Source organism: Chiloscyllium plagiosum, unplaced genomic scaffold, assembly GCF_037043375.1.
Source record: "Chiloscyllium plagiosum isolate Xiang-an unplaced genomic scaffold, Cpla_swu_hap1 HiC_scaffold_6, whole genome shotgun sequence".
Taxonomy (NCBI): Eukaryota; Metazoa; Chordata; class Chondrichthyes; order Orectolobiformes; family Hemiscylliidae; genus Chiloscyllium; species Chiloscyllium plagiosum.
In genome coordinates this window covers 9,296,201-9,316,099 of record NW_028270144.1, presented here as the reverse complement: position 1 = coordinate 9,316,099, position 19,899 = coordinate 9,296,201, and the positions used below count along the sequence as shown (strand labels likewise).

At 38.5% G+C, this 19,899-nt stretch overlaps 1 protein-coding gene across 2 annotated transcripts in view; it reads right to left on the bottom strand.

Moving 5' to 3' along the window:
- Window positions 1–1,339: 1,339 nt before the first annotated feature.
- LOC122550445 (ephrin-B2-like) overlaps window positions 1,340–19,899 on the bottom strand; it is a 56,322-nt gene continuing 37,762 nt past the window's right edge. The window contains exons 3-5 of one of the 2 annotated variants that reach the window (XM_043691182.2): window positions 11,022–11,114; window positions 9,415–9,513; window positions 1,340–4,698 (exon numbers count right to left, since the gene is read on the bottom strand). In XM_043691182.2, coding sequence (XP_043547117.1) covers window positions 4,286–4,698; window positions 9,415–9,513; window positions 11,022–11,114 — 605 coding nt within the window. In that variant the 3' untranslated portion in view covers window positions 1,340–4,285. The remainder of the gene's footprint in view (window positions 4,699–9,414; window positions 9,514–11,021; window positions 11,115–19,899) is intronic. The other variant, XM_043691183.2, reaches the window with a different exon arrangement.

The window sequence follows — 19,899 nt, the reverse complement described above, 5'->3', positions numbered from 1 at the left end:
TGCTGTCAAAGTGAATAAGCTCACAGCTCCCAACAGTATATTCCATTTGTCACCTTATATCCACTTACTGGTCTTCTTAAATATTTTTGGAAATCTTTTATGCCATTCTCACGTTTACTTTCCATCTGATTTTATAGACTCAGAAGACTTAGATATATCATCTTCAACATTAATATATAAACTGTAAATAGCTGACGATCCAGAGCTAACATTTGTGTCACTCTATTAGTTACAGCCTGCCAACTTGAAAACATTCTATTTATTCCTATATTTTGCTTCCTGTCCATTATTGAACCCTCCAACTTTGTTAATATGCCCAAACTTCATGAGCCCTCATATGACATATTGAGTATTTGTGTGATATTTTATTGAAAGCCATATTGAAAATACAAGTTTATGATGTTTAATAGTCTCCTTGGAACTAGCCAATTACCTACATCCTCAAAAAAACTCTAATTATTCTTGTGAAGCTTTTCACAAGTCACATTGCCAACCAGAAAGTAGAAGTGAAGAATATATTCCATGAAGACTTGCATAAAAACAAGCCTTTTTTTTTAGCTTTCTCCTGATTAATGTCCTTCCTTGGAACATACTGGGATATCATGAAGAACTGAGACATACATCTTGCTATTTCTATCCATTATTTTTATCAGATGGGCAATTATGGAGAGACCTCACAAATATGTTCCAACACATTGATAGCAAACAGCAAGAAGAATCAAGAATTTCCTTTGTTGACTATGCTATTATTTTATGGCATCCTGCTCAGGTTTCCAAATTTTAAAGCCCCATACTCTGGAATTACTTGGAAACCAGGTTGGTATGGATGAGTCGGGCCATAGGATCTGTTTCCATGCTGCAAGACTCTAAATCTTCCAGCCACTGTCCTCCTGCAAGATGCTGCTTTATGTCCACATCTTGCACCAAATATTTAGTCACATTCAATCCAACCCTCCTTTCTTTGGCTCAGTGTCCACTTTTTCTTCTGATTGGGTCTCTGTCGAGCAGTTTTCTACACTGAAGGCATTCCATCAATGCAAGTTGTTGATGATTTGTGTATGAACTTCAAAGATGAGTGTCAACAGGCACTTGATGTTACAGCCAAATCCAGTCATCTGCTCATTTAACATGTACAAGTGTGCTTTCAGCATGTTAGTGGTCAGAAATTGAAACACTAGCTGTTTTTTCCCTCTCTCTAACCCTGGGGCACTGAAAACACAACTTCATAATTCAATCTCCTGCATTTTATTTGAAACGTAATGAGCCATTTTAAAAGACCTTTGTTTTGTGAGATTTCAGGAAGTATAAGGATGAGAAAAAAAAATGAACCTCAGGCAAGTTTCCATAGGAAAAAAAGTCTTTTATTTAAAAACAATTTCAGTTTGTAACAGACTTATGGAATGTGATTTTAATTTTGTTCATTTTTCCTTGGACTGCAGGAGGGTGAAGGTGAAAATTAAATCAGTTTCAGGAAAAAAAAAGGTTGAAAAATCAGATGAAAAGGGGAAAATGAGGAGAAAGCAACATTCAATATTTATAAAGCAAGCTTAATACTGTGTGTACAAACTGGACGAAGAAACAATTAAATAAATATTCATGGCACAAATATGCAGCGGTCAATTTGGTAACCTTATCAATTTTCATTTCTCTCCATTTTTAAACAGTGCAAAGGGTGACACTGCTTTGAAAACCAGCTATAGCTAAAAATACATTGCAAAAAATTCAGATTTTATACAAAACATCCTCCTTAGAATTTGTTTAAAAAAAATCTTCTATTTACACAGACATTTTACTTTAAGGAAAATTAAGTCATGCTCTGCTGTGAAATTCTGTTACTAAAAAGGTGAATAAGGCTATTTTAATTCTCCCTTCCCTCCCTGCCCAAATTGTTGTACGTTAAAATATTCCACATATTTACAGCTTCTTCACAACTAGCCTCAGTGTAGTGTGTGGTGCAAATTCTAAAACCAGGTGATAGGAACGAATGCTTCTGCAAAGGCAGTTGCAGTGACATTCATCTGGCAAGGAAGGGTAAGTAAGACAAACTATATGGGATCTGAATAAAGTGCCTTACTCTCTATCGGACATGGAACCACTGCACATTTTACAAACCAGACATCCCATAACTCCCCGCGCTGGATTTTTTTTTTCAAAATTGGAAACTTGTTGTTTTCAGAGTCTGGCTTAAAGTGAAAACAAAGTCAGGCACAGATCACCCACGAAGTGTTTCATAAAGAACAAACAAAATCTATATAACTGAGAAGTGTCTCTGCTAATGTGTTTCTTGTATTGAAGGCCTATAAAAATACATTTTACATGGAAATGGTGAAAAATCGGATGTGCAGATAATGTACTTAATTGCCACGGTAACAATTTAAGTACATGCAAACTGTTTCACCTTTGTCGCCACTGTAAATTTTAGGCTCAAGAGTTAGGTTGGACGACCATTCTAGGTTAGCCTTGGGATTCCTCAGCCCAGTCTTTTCCAACAGCTAAAGCTGCACACTCTTTGAATTTTAAGTTACAAGATATCACAGTTTGGACAGTGCCACGCAATAACTAATACATAGCCTGCACTACACGTCACCACAGGAGTGAAGATGATCTTGGAATGAAATTTCCCAGTGCCAGGCTACTACTGATTGATATTAGTTTAAGAAAATTGCTTTCTAAAGATTAGGCCTACATGTAAACTAAATAGATCCAGGCTGGAAAGCCCTCCAGTTCTTGCAAATAAAAAGCAGGAGCGATTTCCCAGCTTTTGTTCCTTAAGAAGTCTTATGATGACTCTATTTTTGTATTTGTTATTTATGGAAACATGATTCCATTCCCAGCAGCAAGTGTCCAAATGTTTTATGGCGATGTTATGACCATCCAGACAGACTAACGTTCAAATGATCTTCATTTGCCCTCTGTGCATTCTTACAGAGCAATGCTTACTACAACAATTGGCCCACAATATTCTGCTTCATGGGTCTGGTTTCTGATCACTTCTTCTCCCTTCTCCATTAAATGTAGAATACTTGATTTTTTTTGTCTCAATAGTATTCCAAGGATAAGGCCTTAAAGGAAACTGCAGCAGTATTTCAGCCACAGTGAGAAGCTGTACCATGTAATTCAGAGACTGCTCCACAGTCTATTCATATAAATCAAACCATAAGGCAGTATATTTCCTCAGACTGTTTGTTTGTACCACTGTCACACTGTTCTTAAAAAGCATCGTCACTAGTGCCACTCCTGCCTTTTATCACTGATGTGTGCTCTCCCCTTTAATGTGTCAGTAAAGCACCACACAGATGGAGGGCTTTCATTTCTCTCTCTTTCTCTAATTCAGTTTTGTTATTACTTTAGTTCATGTAAAGTGCAGCCCTACATGCTTGTCACCATGTCGACAGCCTACATCTTGGAACTTTTAGTACCAAAGTGCTCCCTAAATAACCTACCTCTACACTTGCTTCTCAGATTCAAAAAGGCAGCAGCATACAACTGCAAATGCAGTTAAATGTCACAGGTGAACATGGTCTCCTGTTCATGGCCGTCATGTGCTATGTATGACTGGAGGGACTCCTACCTGTATGTGGACATAGTGTATCACTTTCTGTACGACTGCTTAAAGTTGGCTGCTTTATACTGAGCACTACCTCTGGTGACTGGGATGTTCGATTCAAGTTAATGTTACGGTACTTTTTAGAAATTTCCTGATGTTACAGTGATCGTGTTTGAAGGCAAAGAGGCCTTCAAGTTAACAAGTAATACTGGTAACAAGAAAATAAGGAGACAGAATAAAAACCAAAAGTACAGAAGACCAACAGAGGTGGATTTATGAAATCCGGTTATTATAAAAGATAACAGTCCAGGGAAAGTGGAGACTGACTATTTTCTATTGCTGAATATCCAAAGCTTAAAATGTTACTAATTATAAATACAGTGATAGATAGTTCAAACATCCCTTTGCCTCTTGCTTTCTGGTATGTTTTAAGCATATGGTCCAGAAATTAATAGTAAGAGCAAAAGGTGGAATAGTTTGGTTGAGTCCCTAACTCAACTTTTCTCCGGCTTGCTGCTCCTGTTATTGTAAGCAGTTTCCTACACATCATACACACTAACCAACTCTCTCTTCAGCTGAATTTCCTGCAAGTTTCCACCTTCCCCTTTAAATCTCCTACACATTTGAAGTCAATCCTGGTGCAAAGAAAAGTCACCACTAATTTCAGCAGAAGACCCAGGTATGCAACAAGCCAAAAAATTTTCTCCAGGATCCCAAACCAGCCCCAGTTCTGGCAGATCAGACCTTGTAGTATATATTTGCTGGGCTTTGTGGTGGCATCTCCTGAACTATATACACAGGATGTCCATAGTCTCCACTGACTTTTTCATAGTGAGGGCAGAAAGCGCTGTCCGCAGTCCTTAATGGAATGATAATATCACTAGGTTCGGAGCCATTGTTGTTGCCTCCCCTTTTGGGGGTGGCCAATGTGCTGAGGGAGAGAGTAGTGGTGTGTTGCGGGGAATGCTTTCTGTGTCGTCTCTTGTACTTCAGCAGGAGGACCACCAACATGATGATGATGATAATGAAGATCACGCATCCAGATCCAATGCCTGCAAATAGGGCCACGTCGGGGCTGAGGAATCTCCCCTGGTCCGGGTCCCGAGGCGCAGTCGAAGGTTTATTCTCACCACTCAATGAGCGTGTCCCACCTGCAAACAAAAATAACTGTTTGAATAATTTGACTCTTCAAAACAAAAAGCCATTTAAAATAACCACTTCGCTCCCAGGATTAAAATAATTGAGGGTGCAGTTTCCAAAGAATGAATACTTTCGGTCATCCGGTTTGATATTATTTGAATCAGCGAACCAGAAATCTGTGCAGTACAAGGCAGGTTTAGTGATTCCACCAGTAGATATGGTCAGAAGTCACACAACACCAGGTTATAGTCCAACAGATTTATATGAAATCACAAGCTTTCGGAGTGCTGAACTTTGTCAGGTTCACCTCCATTAGATATGTTGCTGATGGAAGTAAGCTTTGCAGAGAAAATATATTAATGTTAAATAATTACTAAATTAATACTTTGCATACTTCCTTTAATATGTCAATTGACTTTGAACAGTCCACCAAGACAAAGGGAATTTGGTCTTCAGTAAAAAACCGAAGCTTTGGTAATTGAGTTTATCCCCTGGTTAGCCAAACACAGATACCAGTGGTCAAAGATAAATATTTAAAATGACATATGCCTACACATTATCCCTGGACCTTGTTTTTATGAATAAATCTTCATCAGTCAGCAACGCAGAATGGAGCTGACAGCTTCACTTAAAACAGATGCAGGCTTGCCTGAGGCAGTATGGGAAGAGTAAGAAAATGTAAATCCTTAAGACAATTATCCCTAGTCATACTGTCTGACTAGCTACAGCCCCTTTGCTGCTGATGCTGAATGTATTAGTCATTCCATATGCTGATAAACAAGCCAGACTATTCATTCAGCAATAGGACTATGTGTTTGAGATTTCTTTTTTTTTCTCAGAAGACTTGTTGTCTTTATCTAACTTACAGTTCCAAACGTAACAGACCATAAAATTAATTTATAAGGCATTTTTTCCTTTGTAAAGCAGAACTTTGTAACTGACAATTATATTCCATCTTTGTAAATCCACTTGACTGGTAATCTCTTTCCCTTGTCATGTTGGATCTGTTCCAAATCTACTTTGTGAGGAAAATTTTGTTACAAGTAAGTGTCTCCACTTCCAATTCCCATAACCTGGTGCACTTGAATGGATTGTGAAGGTAACCAGGTGAGGTACTCCCAGAAGAGTATGTTACATCTGCTACACTTCTCCACCAGTTTCATTGAAATTGAGGAAGATTCTGGGGGTGAGGTACAGAGTCCACAGTTTTTATTTACTGTAAAAACTAATCAAAATGCTGAACTGAAAAGAGCAAGGCAGAAAACAAAATATGATCTTTTGACTTTTCAAATATTTTAAGAATGAAGAAAGATTGAGTGAATAAAGAATTCCCAAAAGAAATTATTTTATATCCAAGAGTCTGGAAAATTGAGTGGTGTTTCAATCAAATCTTTTTTAAATTATACAAGCATTCAACAGGGTAGATACAGAAAAACTACTTCCACCTGTAGAATCCAAATAATGGGGTATATAGTCATAAAATTCAAGCTTCAGCAATGAAATCAGATCACACTTTTTCCAGAAAAAGTACAGTTAGAAACCTACAATTTTCTTACCCAATCAAGAGACTGCCCTCACTACTGGAAAATGCAGAACACCAGTGACCACTATGACATTAATGAAATAGATTTGGCAAAACAGAGAAGGTACAGAGATCTTTCTTATAAGTCATGTCACAAAATGGTACTATTTGAATAAATTAATAGATTGGCCTGATAATTCTACTAAACCTTCTGACCTTAAGTCATTGACCTGAATTGTTAACTTTGTTTCTCTCGCCATAGATTCTGCCAGACGTGTTCAGTGCTTGTTTCAAATTTGTAATATTTTACTTTTATATTTTTCAAGGCACCAGTGTTGCAATTTACATTGAATTGTCCTTATGGTTAAAGAGCTACCAACTTTATATCATGACTCTTCTGACATGGACCCAGTGTAATTACTGAGGTAACCACAAACACTGCTACCGGTCGACAATTACTTTCCTGGAACGAAGCAATTTGCAAATGAACTGATTTAATTTGCTGATATAAAGGCCTGAGAAATGGAATTCTGCCATGCTGCCAAGGTTGAGTTACAGGACAAGAATCAATCCCACATGTATGTGAGTACTTTATACCGACAATAAAAAATAAAACTAATAAAGACAGGCACTACATTTATCAGCAAGCTGACTGGATTCCAGCTATACACAAAAATGTAGGGTAGCATTTTATCTAAAATATGGTTTACTTTCTAGCACACTAATGTAAAGTAAGTTCGTGGGTCTGAAACATAGATTTATATCCTTGAAACAATAAACAGATCCCTGTGGGGAATCACAGGTTTGAGAAATTGTAAAATCCAGTCTTAGCCCTCCCCTCTGCTGCTCAAAGGATTGCTAGCCTCGTTGAAAAAATATTCTACTTAGCAGGCCTATAACAGTCTCTCAAAGCTGAAGCAAAGCAAGGCACGTTAACAGATATGATAAAATCAATCACAGTTACATTAAACAGATTCTTGTAAGCTGCAGCTGAGTGTTAGCCTGACACAGTAAGGAAGAAGAACAGGAAGAAATTAAAGGCTTCCTTCTCCTGTAAGCACAGTACATAGAAGCTCTCATTATCTGTCAAACATCTGGAATCATTCAAAATCCAAACTCCCGAGCAAGTAAATTAGAATATTAAATTCTTTCATTTTAATCTGGCTATGTCGTTGTGCATTTTTTCAGCAATGTGGAAGGACAGCGAGAAAGTCTAAAGGATTAGGAGTAAAAGGAGATTGTCAAGAATTCGGCAAGAAATTGGAAATTACTGTTACAGACATAATTGATCCAAGTGCAGAAAATGACACGAATCATGACAATTCTAGATGCTTTAAAAGCAATTCCTCACTATGGTTTACAATCACACTGTAGCTGTCTTGTGAAAGTGGTGGACTCGTATGGCTTGTCACAGCCCTAGTTTGAGATGGAAGAAAACTTATCGGGGAGCGCTGAGGTTACCGCCAGATTAATGGATATCATATAATGGCACAGATGGCTATTTCATCCTTCAGGTCTCCTGGATGTCTTGTGAAGTACTACCTCCCTCACTTCATCAAAATACTATGTTTTAAAAGAACCCTGTGATTTTCTTTTAGGAGGGGTTTTTTTGGATTGGACCACAAATAGCCATCTCAGATAACTAAACATCTGGGTCGCTGTCCCAAACAGTTTATGCAACAGATATAGAAGCATCATGGGCTGATAAATGACAACCAACACAGATTTGTTGGAGTCAAACTGTGCCTTAAAAACATAATTGAATTCTTCAATGAAACAAGTACCATTGATGTAGATAGCTGTGCATATATACTTAGCAAATGGTATGATTTACATTGCTACATAATAGAATTATTAGCGAAATTGAAACCATGGGATAATAGAAAGATGGCATGGACACAAAATTGACTAAGGTGACAAAACACAAAACATAGTTAAGTGAATGTCTTTCAAATAGCAGAGGATTTACAATGATATTCATCCATGGATCAATATTAGGACAACTGCTCTTTTTGATATATAATAATGACCTTGACTCAGGTATTGGAGGTAAATTTTCAAAGACAACTAACACGAAACTCAAAAGTATTAGACAACAAACAGGTTATGAAAAGACTTCACCAGTGTACTGTCAGGCTGACAAAATAGGCATACACATGATGGATATATTTTAATGCAGGAAAGTGAAAAGTGATACAGTTTGGGAGAAAGAGTGAGGAGGCAATGTAAGATAAAGTGGTACAATTTTGCAAGGGTGCAGGAACAGAGAGGCTGGTTGTTCACATCCATGAGTCTTTGAAAGTGGGAGGACAATTCATTAAGAAAACACATAGGTCTCTTGGCTTTGTCAATAGAGGAATAAAGAACAAATGTAAAGATGATATGCTGAACCTTCATAAGTAAGTCTTAGATGGATGACTGTAAAATTCTGGGCAGCACAGTTTAGGTGGGAAGTCGAGGCCTTAGGAAAGATGCAAAGGAGGTTTGCAAGAGTGATAACATGAAGGATTTCAGTTCATAGGAGAGACAGGCAAAGCTGTTAATATTCTTCTTAAAGCCAAGAAGGTTAAGGGCAGATTTAATTGGGATGATCAAAATTATGAAAGAGCAGATAAGGAGAAACTGTTTCCACTCACAAGAGGATCGGTAACCAGAGCACACAGACTTAAGATCATAGCTTAAAGAACCAGAGAAGAGAGGAGACTTTTTTTAAAAGTAGCAGTTCATGATCTAAAACGTACTGCCTGACAGAATGGCAGAAGTAGATTCAACAGTAACTTTCAAAAGGGATTTGGTTTTGTACTTGAAATGGAAATGTTTGCAGACCTGTGGGGAAAACAGCACAAGAATGTGACTAATTCATTAGATCTTTCAAGGATGGTAGACTGAATGGTCTCCTGTGCTCTGTGAACCTAAGTACAAGAGTCCCATTTGATCAATACGTCACATACATACAAAATTGAGCCAAACTAAGTAGCGAAATAATTACGGCTCATATAAAGATGCACTTAAGTCTCACACAGGAGTAGTGCTTGTCACAGAATCGCCAGAGAGACCAGGAGTCCTGCCATTTGGTCATTTGTGCCAATGACCTTCATGTTTAATTTGCCCATGACGTGGGCTTTCAGGCAGGTACAAAAAGTTCCACAACTTCAGCTCACAGGCGATGTATCTTCCTTATAATCAGCTTCTACTAGATGGTTACCTTCACTCTCGGTCTTTTGGGTGGGCTTGGTTGTGATGCCATCCCCTTCTTTTTCAGGAGCTCTGGTTGATTTTTCTTTTCGTCCCACAGAATTTGCATCTAAAAAGTTTTTAAAAAGGTTGTTTCAGTTACTAACTGCAACGTTGAGTTACCTTCATCAGTCAGACAAAGGGGAACATCCCTCAATACTGATGCGTTATCGCTCGAGCAACTCACATTAAAGTATCGCAGACTCCAGGTGCCATGATTGGAGTGAAATCAGTTTGCCTTTAGTTTTATCAGTTTAACATCTTGGAAGCTACTTTGGTGTAAGCAATGGTCAACAAACATCTTTGTTTCAGCTTAGGACTTAACCAAATGGATCAGCAGAACCTCTACTTATAGAAAAGTATAATTTCTGTCCTGACAAAATCCAAGGTGATGAGCAATTAATTGCAATGCATTTTGATTACAAAGTGATTTAAAACTTTGATTTTTTGCAGCAGCATTGCCATGCTTGGTTTATAAGTTCCTCTGAAGCACTAGGCAGGTTTTAAAGTGACCTTCTCTTTGGCCTGGACTAAGCATAATAAAACTGCAGACACTCGACAATTTTAAATGCTGACCACTCAAGTATTTGTAACAGCTAAAGAGAAGCTAACCACTATCAGGCAAAGCTTTTCTAGATGAAAATTCAATCAAATTGTGGATGCTGAAAGAATAATAAGTGGACACTACACTAACATGACAAGTGCATGAAACAAGTTGAGTGGGAAAGTTATAACATCAATACATACACTATTTAAAAATTAATGTAAGCATAATAGAATTAATTTTCAATAACCATCAAGCATCATTACAAGGAATCTTGTTAGTAATAGCTACATGCAAGACATTTAACCAAATGTCTTCATTCTTGAGCAAATCCACTTCATATTAATGCATTATGAATAATGATAAATGCAAGCCAGTATTGTATCATCTCCACTCTTTTAAAATGCTCAACTCTTTTTCAAATCTTTAGATAACTGGAAAATGCAAAGTTATATTTCCAATAATTAAAAGTGGAACAGTCTCAACTGGTTTCTTTTTGCCTTGGTTTCACTGCCTTTAAAGAAGTAGACTGAATGGTCTCCTGTGCTCTGTGATTCTAAGTACAAGAGTCCCATTTGATCAATATGTCAAATACATATAAAACCTTTTACAGTGTGAATATTGATTAAAATTTAGGGCAAGCTCATAGATCACTTCTAATCCTTATGCACAGAGTCGTAAACTCATATCGCACAGAACCAGACCCTTTGGTCCCACTAGTCCATGCTGAACAGAATCCCAAACTAAACTAGTTTCACCTGCCTGCTCCTGGCTCATATCCCTCCAAATCTTTCATCTTCATGCATCTATCCAAATGTCTTTTAAACATTATAATTGTGCCCACATCCTCAGGAAGTTCATTTACAGACCGATTCCAAGACTACAGAAAATGTGCAGGGTATCCATTAGGCGCTCCTCACTGCTGATGTGGACAGATCTCCACAGTAATGAACAGACTGTGTTGTGCCTTATTGTGAGAATGATTTTGAACAGTTTCTCGGCCTTGTCTTTGAGAAAAAGGGTATAGTTCTTACCTTGTCCAACTTTCATTATAAGCTTCATGGCTTTGGTCTGGCATACACCACCTTCTCGGTTTTCCAAGCCTTCCAAAGTACCATTTGATGTTGCTAAGGAAAGGAGAAGAAAGCATGATCATCAAAATTCAATCTGACAGATTCCACAGAAAGGTACTCTCTGAACAAAGTCACTATTACAGGTTTTGTATTACAATATCAGCCACAAAGCTGAACACTGGAACATTTTATGCATTTGTTGTGAATGCCAAAACCATTGGAGGAACAATCATGCTCAGTGTTATGGTCAGCTGATAACACCAGCCTCTGGATCTGGGTAACCAGGAGCTGTGAGAAGGGAAAGGAGGTGAGAACAGACAGGAGCTGGTGGGGGGATTTATCTGGAAGCTATAGAGACAGGATGGTTGGGGAGAACGAGGGACACAGGCCTGCGTTTAAGAGAAGTGGCTGGGGGTGTGTCAACTCCAGCGAGAAGTGTGGTGGCTGGAGAGGGCTGATGTGCAGTGAAGCAGTGATGACTCAGGAGACCTGTTCCACAGATACGGCCAGAGAGGGGTGGTCTGCATCATCAGTCCCAGCCTCCATCACCAAGTCCATAGGCGTTGTCATTCCCAGCCTACTAACATCAGCGTAGACACATCCTGCAATAGCCACCTAATATCACGAGCCTCAGGAATTATGGATAATCAATCATTTATTTGGTACTTCCAATTCCTGCTTCTAGAATCCCTTCTGTGTGCAAGCAGGCCATTTGGCCATTGAATCCACACCAACCCTCTGAACAGCATACCCTACTCACCCCTGTAACCCTGCGTTTCTCATGGCAAGCCCAGCTATCCCTGCACATTATGGTTAATTTCCCATGGCCAATCCACTTAGCTTGCGCATCTTTGGAGGAAAATAGAGCACCTGAAGGAAAGCCACGCAGGCCCCACCCAGACAGTCGCCTGAGGGTGGAATTGAACACAGGCCTTGGTGCTGTGAAGCAGCGGTGCTAACCACTGAGCTACCTTGCTGCCCTTCTCTCCCCTTCACTTAAGGCAACAGTAATCTCTCAGCTCTCAGTCTAATCTTCTAAAAAGCATTTAAGAATAGGCTTGTAATGTGGCACCACATCAACAAGTTTGGAGAATTGTGGAGACATATAGCTTTTAGATGGAAAAATCAATGACATAAAGCAATTTTGTGTGTAAATCACGCCTGTCAATGTTTTTTATAACTGATTAGAAAACACCAAGGACATCACTGTTAAAACAACTTGCAAACATAGAAGAACAAACACAGGGCTCTGAAATTGGTAATAAAGATGCTATCTCTGTTGCACCACCTGGTCATTTGGTTACAGATGTACACAAGCAATAGCTAAGTGAGGAAAACCAAGCTATGAAACTAATTCCAAACACCATTAGCTGTTCGAAAATCATTCCGATACCAAAGTTAAACTTTGTTGCAATGTAATCCATTCAGTGCTTTGATCATTGAAATTGCAAATAAATCAACATATTTGAGAGCCTCAGAAAGATTGTGGCTTCCAGACAGGATCAGACATTAGTTTACTAACCATACACTTTCAGAAATAGCCACAAGAGCAGAATAAAAGCTACAAAGTCTGAATAGCTAATCTAAAAGACTACATTATGTGCTAGTCATTCTGAAACAAATTTCCCTCATTTGTTTTTTTTAAATCAATACTGATAAAGTTAAAAATTTCACTTTAACTCTGATTTATCTCTTTTTTTAATGCATGATTAACAGAAAGAACTCGTATTTATCGAGCATCTTTCGCAAATGTAGTCAATACTCACATGTGATAAATGTGCAGGCCAATTTGTACACAGCAAGCTTCCATAAACAACAATGAAATAAATAACCAAGTCGTCTGTCTTTAAATGATATTGGCCCATGGTTGGCAAAGACACTGTCCCTACACTTCTTTAACTAGTGCTGTGAGACCTTTCGTGCTTAGGTACAGGGCAAATGGAACTTTGGTTATATACTTGTTAAAAGGTAAAGTTGCCATGGTCTTTCCAGACCATAGGGTCACTTTCTCATGAGAGAGAGAGAGAGAGAGAGAACTGGTAGTGGTTTGACCCGAGGGTCACCATGCCTCAGGCAAGGGGAGAGGTTGAGAAGGAGAATCCTTTATGGTAATCTCAGCTGGTGTGGGAATTTATTCCATGCTGTGGGTACCACACTGCACTGTTAACTGGTGACAATAATAAATACAGAATTCATTCTGCATACTGCAGTGATGGGAAGGATGCTCGATAATATAGTGTTGATGAATTAATGCATATGGTTGATGTTATGAGTTTGACGAAGTACCCACGGTCAATAAGTGTATCAACACACATTCATTAATTTTTCTTCCAAACACTAACACCTTCAAGGCACAATGATGGAACTGTTCACCGTTCAAACAAAAAATACAATTTAAAACAAAAGTAAAAGTCATTTTGTTTTGGATTGTGAGTGAAGATTTTTTTGATACTCTCTGAATGTACATGCATGAATTCATCCAAATCATGCTTTCAAGAACTGCACTAATCCTCTCAATTCATTTAATAAATATGTAAAAAATAGAAGCAGAAGTTCAGCACACATCAATAAGATCATGGCTAATTTTCTATCATACCATCACATACTAAACCTGCATCCCTTGATTCTCAGTGCCCAAACTGTGCCTATCTCTTCTTGAACATACCCAACGAGTGAGCCTCCATTTCTCTCTGGGCAACAGAATTCCAAAGACCAGCAACATTTTGAGGGAAATAAACTTGTCTCATCTCAATTCTAAACGGTCGACCTTTCACTCCGAGTCTGTGACCCCATGTTTTTCCAGCCAAGGAAAACATACTCCCAGCTTCTAACCTGTCAAGCCCCTTGAGAATTTTATATCTTTCAATAACAGCACATCTTATTTTTCTAAACTCCTGACAATATAGGAAATATACAGAATAATGACCACAGGCTCAAAATTTGCTTTGGCAACACAGGTATGTTTAGCCCACTTCTAGATATGTTCTAATCAACCTGTCAAATGATATGACACACGTCTAGAGCAAGTGGGCTTGAACCCAGGTTTCCTCGTTCAGAAATAGAGACAATATCACCACAACACAACAGCTCAGATTTTAGCTCATTTCTTTGATGTAGTGCTAATTTAATGCAGGCGTTAGCCTCCTTTACTAGTAGATAAGCAAGGGTCAGGAATTAGCTGAAGGTGCACCCTCTGTCGATGCATATAGCTGTTAAATTGGTTCTGTCTGTCTACAGCCAGCTGAACTACTATAATTATACCACATTCTGCACCATAAGAAAAAAAATGATAAAGAGATGCAGAGGCCTTAGTGAAAATTGGCATTTGTATATTCTAAGCAAAATAGACCATGAGCAAACAGCAGATTAAAAGCAGCACTGACAGAAATTTTGACACAGAGATCCTGTGTGGCAGGTTAAAAAAGAACAATTCTTAACTGAAGTCAGTTGTGATAGGTTGGTTAGTGAACTGAGCCACTAAAGGGCACCCATAGGCACATGACCAGAAAAAAAACTCAATTAAGAATGAATAATTAAAACATGATTTCCCATTGACTGGGCAAAGGGGAGCCCTCAAATGAGTGTTGAACAATGTAAAAACTACAAGTTATGGCTGATCACCCTGCAGTGTGATACAGAACTATGTACCAATATCATATAAATTAGAAAGAAGGAAGTCATCAAAGCTCAATAGTAGAGCATCTACCTGAAAATCATGCAAATCCCCAGTTCAATTCCAGGTGCTTCCTACCCTGCATATTATTTCCCTTGAAATGTTTAATAAATGTCTTGTGGCGCAATGAAAGTGTTCCTGAGCTTGAGTTCAAGTCCCATCTGTTCTAAAGGTGCATTATAACATGTCTGAACGTGTTCATTCAAAACAATTTTACAAGACTTAAAGAGAACAACTAAAAGCAGTTGCAATGCTGAATTATTTTAAATTGAGCTTTGATGCATCCTTTATGTGTCTGCTCTTTATTTCAGATTTATTATTTCAAATTATTTTGGAACACCTGCATGCATACTTTCTGTCTGAAACTGCTTTTAGATAAGGCATTCACCAGGATTAAATGTTTTCAGCTCCACTAAATTTCAGACAAATGCATTTAAATGCTTGCGATTGCTATTTGATTTCATGATTATCTTTTTCCTTCTTATCCCTCTATTCATCCATGCCATTTGAACACATTCCTGCTCTTTCTTCTCTTATTGAAGCTGGTCCCACATCCACAATCTGAAGCCTTCCTCAGTTCTCAGTTTGACCCAGAACGTTAACTCTCATTTCTCTCGGCAAATGCTGCCAGTCCTGATGAGCTTTTCCCAGAATTTCTGTTTTTGTTTCTGATTTCCAGCACTTGTGTCTGAAGTCCATGTCTTAAGGTGTTATCATTTACTGGCTATGTAATGGGAGCAGGCAGATACACACGATACAGATGCATCCTGGTCTGTTCAGTTTGCCAGGATGCAAAGCGACCACCTTGATTAGATCTCTATTCAAAATGCAGGAAAGAATTATTGGTGGAAATTATTGGTATAATTTGACACTTTCGGAGGCCACGTAAGAAAGAAATGAGCAATTCTACTTGCAACCACCTGAGAGGATCTACTGTGTTTGCTTTACATGATGTGCCACTTCTCAATCTTTTATCCTCATGAAACTTCTTGGAATGGGATGGGAACAAATATCTGATATGATTTCAAAAACTCACATCATACAAAGACTTATGGCTGACAGTCCTAGTTGGAGACACATCACAACCCAATCAAACAATTAGGCAAGGGTGCTTGCAGAAATTATTTGAAAAATTCATAGGGGCTGTCAAGCCATCCCCTCACACATTCAGCTGCATGAAGCCAAGCTGTAAGCAAAACCTCCCACTGCAAAGCCGCACTTTACATTCTCAAAAAGACAGAAATCAACTGATGATGCTCAGGATATGGGAGCTTCATGTCATTAGCACTTGTTGAAAGCTATGTGTGTAAGTCAAACACAAAAGCGAGTGCAAAGTATTCCCAACAGAGTGCAGCTGTCGGGCTCTGATCACTAAGCAAACATCAGCTGCATTACCCTCCACCTCTCGCTTCTTTTTTAAAGATTTGTGTCCCAACTTGAGAACACTTTTCAACAGCAGACTGCCTCTCAGGTCAACTGTTTAACACATCATATCGTTGAAAAGAGTTTTGAAAACAAGCTCCGTAAGTTCACCCTCTGTGGGTTCTCAGTCTCAGCAAGCTCATCACAGCCAATGGCACAAGGTAAAATGTGTCACTGGTGCATCTTGAAAACTTCTTAAGGAGAATCCATATTTCACAGTCTCGGCTGTAGCACTATACATTCTTGCAGTCAACATAAACTGAAACGAATACTTCATTGTATGGCCTGGAACTGTTTAATTCTATGGCTACTTTGTGTAGGATTATGAGAAACTTGACTTCCATCCATCAGTTGTAAATGCTAGCTGAGTCCCAAAGTGCAGCAATAATAGCATTTCAAAATAATGTTCCACAGTTTTTGCAACTTAATGTTAGGAAGTAGCTGGATGCAAGATTTTCAGGTTGAGGTCTCAGCCCACTCATCTAACTAAATCTCAATAGCGTCTTGGGAGGAAAAATGGTACTCAAGGCTAGAAATGATATACTTGTCATGGACACGACTATGTTTTTAATCAATATATGAAAATCTGGCCATTTTATTCAAGTGGAGTAAAATATTAAATGACAATCGCTTGCAACACTGAATGAAGTTAACCAGCCAACAATCAGATATACACAAAATCTTTTAGTCTTAGTCATGGTTGCATTTAAACTAACACAAATTACCCATCTGATGTGCTACTGTAGGCGATATTAAGGTATTCTAAAATGAAAATAGCTGTTTTTTTAAACTAGAGTGTGCTGTTTTTACATTGCATCCCTATGATGCTGGTAGCCGTCCATACAAGGACCTAATAGCAACCAAGTGGTTTTAAAGGTCAGGAATGGAAACTTTCATTCAGTCTGGGGATTGAGTCAGTGGGGGGGGGGGGGGACTGATTTGCATCATAATTCCAAGGAGAACAATGTCACCACTGGCTTCATAATGTTTATGTAGCTGCCGCATCTATCAAAAATAACAAGGACTAAAGGCACTCTTGCAGGGTTCTCATCAAAATTGTGCACAATTTTAAACTAAGTTGGTGACATGAATTAATGAGGAGAATTGAATGCACTTACACAAGTGCTGCTTCTGGATTTGATATTTTCCCAATGCCCAATGGAAGGGAAGTAATATTACTTTTTAATATGTCTTCATTCGATCATTATTATGCTTCTTCCCTAGAGACTGGCTCCACAGGTCTTAGCTACCTCTAGTCTATCAGGTCAGTATCATTGCTGCGTTTTAATCACATGATGGATCAAGCTGTTGGATATGTGCCTATATTGTCACACATACTGCTGGTAAACAGGGGTTTCTTGATAGGGAACATCAAATTCAACCATATTTTTTTTCTTCAAAAATTCACAAACAGAAGACAAACACAAATGATGTTTTGAATGCTTCTGCTCGATTCAGAATAGCCAAATTATTGTATTCTCTGCTGAGACATAAATGCAGTCTTAAAACTTGCTTCCATTTCCAGACATTTGCTGGTCAATTTCGGATGCGTTTGTGAATTCAGCATGGGCCCTGCTAATTAGAAGAGGTCAGAACACAAAGGTTTTAAAAGTGTTTTAAAGGAAGAACTGAATGAAAGCAGTAAAGAGGTTCATGCCTCTGTATTGGCATTGCAGTACCAAAGGAGTACTGCACTGACAAATGTGCATCTTTCAATCATTTAACACGGACTCTGTCCGATCTCTTAAGTGAAAAAAATCACTCCAACTGTGCTCTTTGAAGAACAGCACTCAAGTTATTTCAGGTGATTGGTCCAACACATATCCCTCAACCAATTGGTTATCTGGGCATTACCTCATTTCTGTGTTGGAGGCCCTTGTGCAGTTTAATTCCCATTCCCTACATTACAGTAGCGACTTGCTCCACTTCAAAACAAAGGTATTTAGTTGCTGTAATATTGTTTAAAATGTTCTGAGATCACGGAGATCACATTATAAATGCAGGTCCTTTTGATCTTTCACACATTTTCCACCTCCCCTCCCAGTTGCTGATGGCTCAAGCATATGGCAGGATTCCTTTCTACCTTGGAAATGCAACGAATGTTGGACATTTGATTAGCAAGAACACTACTTCAGCCGTTACTGACTGATGAATTCTCTTTTGACTTTTTAAGGTAAAGTTGCCACATTCAGTAGGAATTTACTCCAGATAGTATTGTTTCCTATGCTAACAGGTACCAATTCAAACTGGTTAAGTAATCATTATTGACTGCAACTTTCAGCGTAAGGCAAGGGTTATGTCAGTATCACAATATTTGATCAAATGATTTTAAAAGCAATGAACTGCACATCATTTTGTGCAGTGCTACTAAATGAAAAACAGGCAGAACTTTGGCCTTCAGTTTTAATTTCCTCCTATATTTTTGATTTGGCACAACATCACACGTTGCATACACATGTCCATTATTTCTTGAACCAAGACCCAAAGACTATTTTCTATTTTAGTTTTTCTGATAGACATAACAGTAGCAGCGCCAGAAGAATACAAGTTTAAATGTTCACTTGTCAACCAGAACTGCACTGCACTCATACACTTGATCGGGACACCAGGTCACAGCATATCATGAAAATACTGTAACCTGCCTTCTCTCCCACCTCCCCCCACCCCAAGCTTCTCAGAGCCTGGGATCATACAGGAAGCTAGCATAAGCCACTTCTCTCAGCAACAGGCTCAATTCATAGAAGACAAATATTTGTGATGTCAAAGTTATACAGCCACATTCAAAGCTGCTCCTATATGGGCATGGAATTGAAATATACCAATGAGCTTCTTTAAAAAATAACACCAGCTAAGAAAACAGCAAAGCCATAACTATTCATTAGTTCAAAAACGGTATTCGCTCATTTGCCCAAGAAAATCTATGAAAAGAAAGCTCAACCCCTGTTCAAATTTCTGTAGTAGGTATTCTATCAACCATTAGTCCTGTGTATAAGTCAACCTCAAGACATAGATCAGCAGTTGATGGGGTTCTTAAATCTATCAAATTGACTTATGGATCACAGATCAAGTGTGGCTAGGCAAAACGGCATTTATTTATCTAACATCAGTTGCTCATGACATCTCAAGGACAATGGTCCAGCTTTTTAAATACACAAAAGGTGGAAATAAATCAAATGTAACATGTAAGCTTGCTGCAACAAGGAGTGGGAAGGACAAGGGCTCCTCCCCCAGAAATCAGCCCTTTGTAAAGCAGACTGTGGAAAAGGGACCTCATTGAGCTGCATCACTTGTAATTCCTTTTCACTTTTCCCTGATGAATAAAAGAAAACACGTTTCTTTTTCTTTGTACGTTCCACAAAATGCACTTCTCTTTGGTCCAAGATGATGATTTTGTAGAGATCAGGACTGGAAGTAGAGTAACTGGATTACATGCTGCTGATGAACTGCTGAATAGAACACATTGCTGAAGAATGGTAATGAAATCTCAGCTCCATTGGTGGCAAAAGCACCAGGTTTCCATTCTGTATCTTCAGGACAGCGGAAGGCACAAATGAAGGCAGTTCTAGTTTAATGCTTTCTGTTAATTAGCCGTGCACCTAATAAAACATCAGCTATCAGTAAATTTTATGTTTCTTTCACAGCCAAATTAATTATGCTACATTCAGTGTCAGTCGTACTTTTTAATGTGCCTCCTTGAGTTACGACACTTATTAACTGTCATAAAATGCAGCGGCACTGATCCAA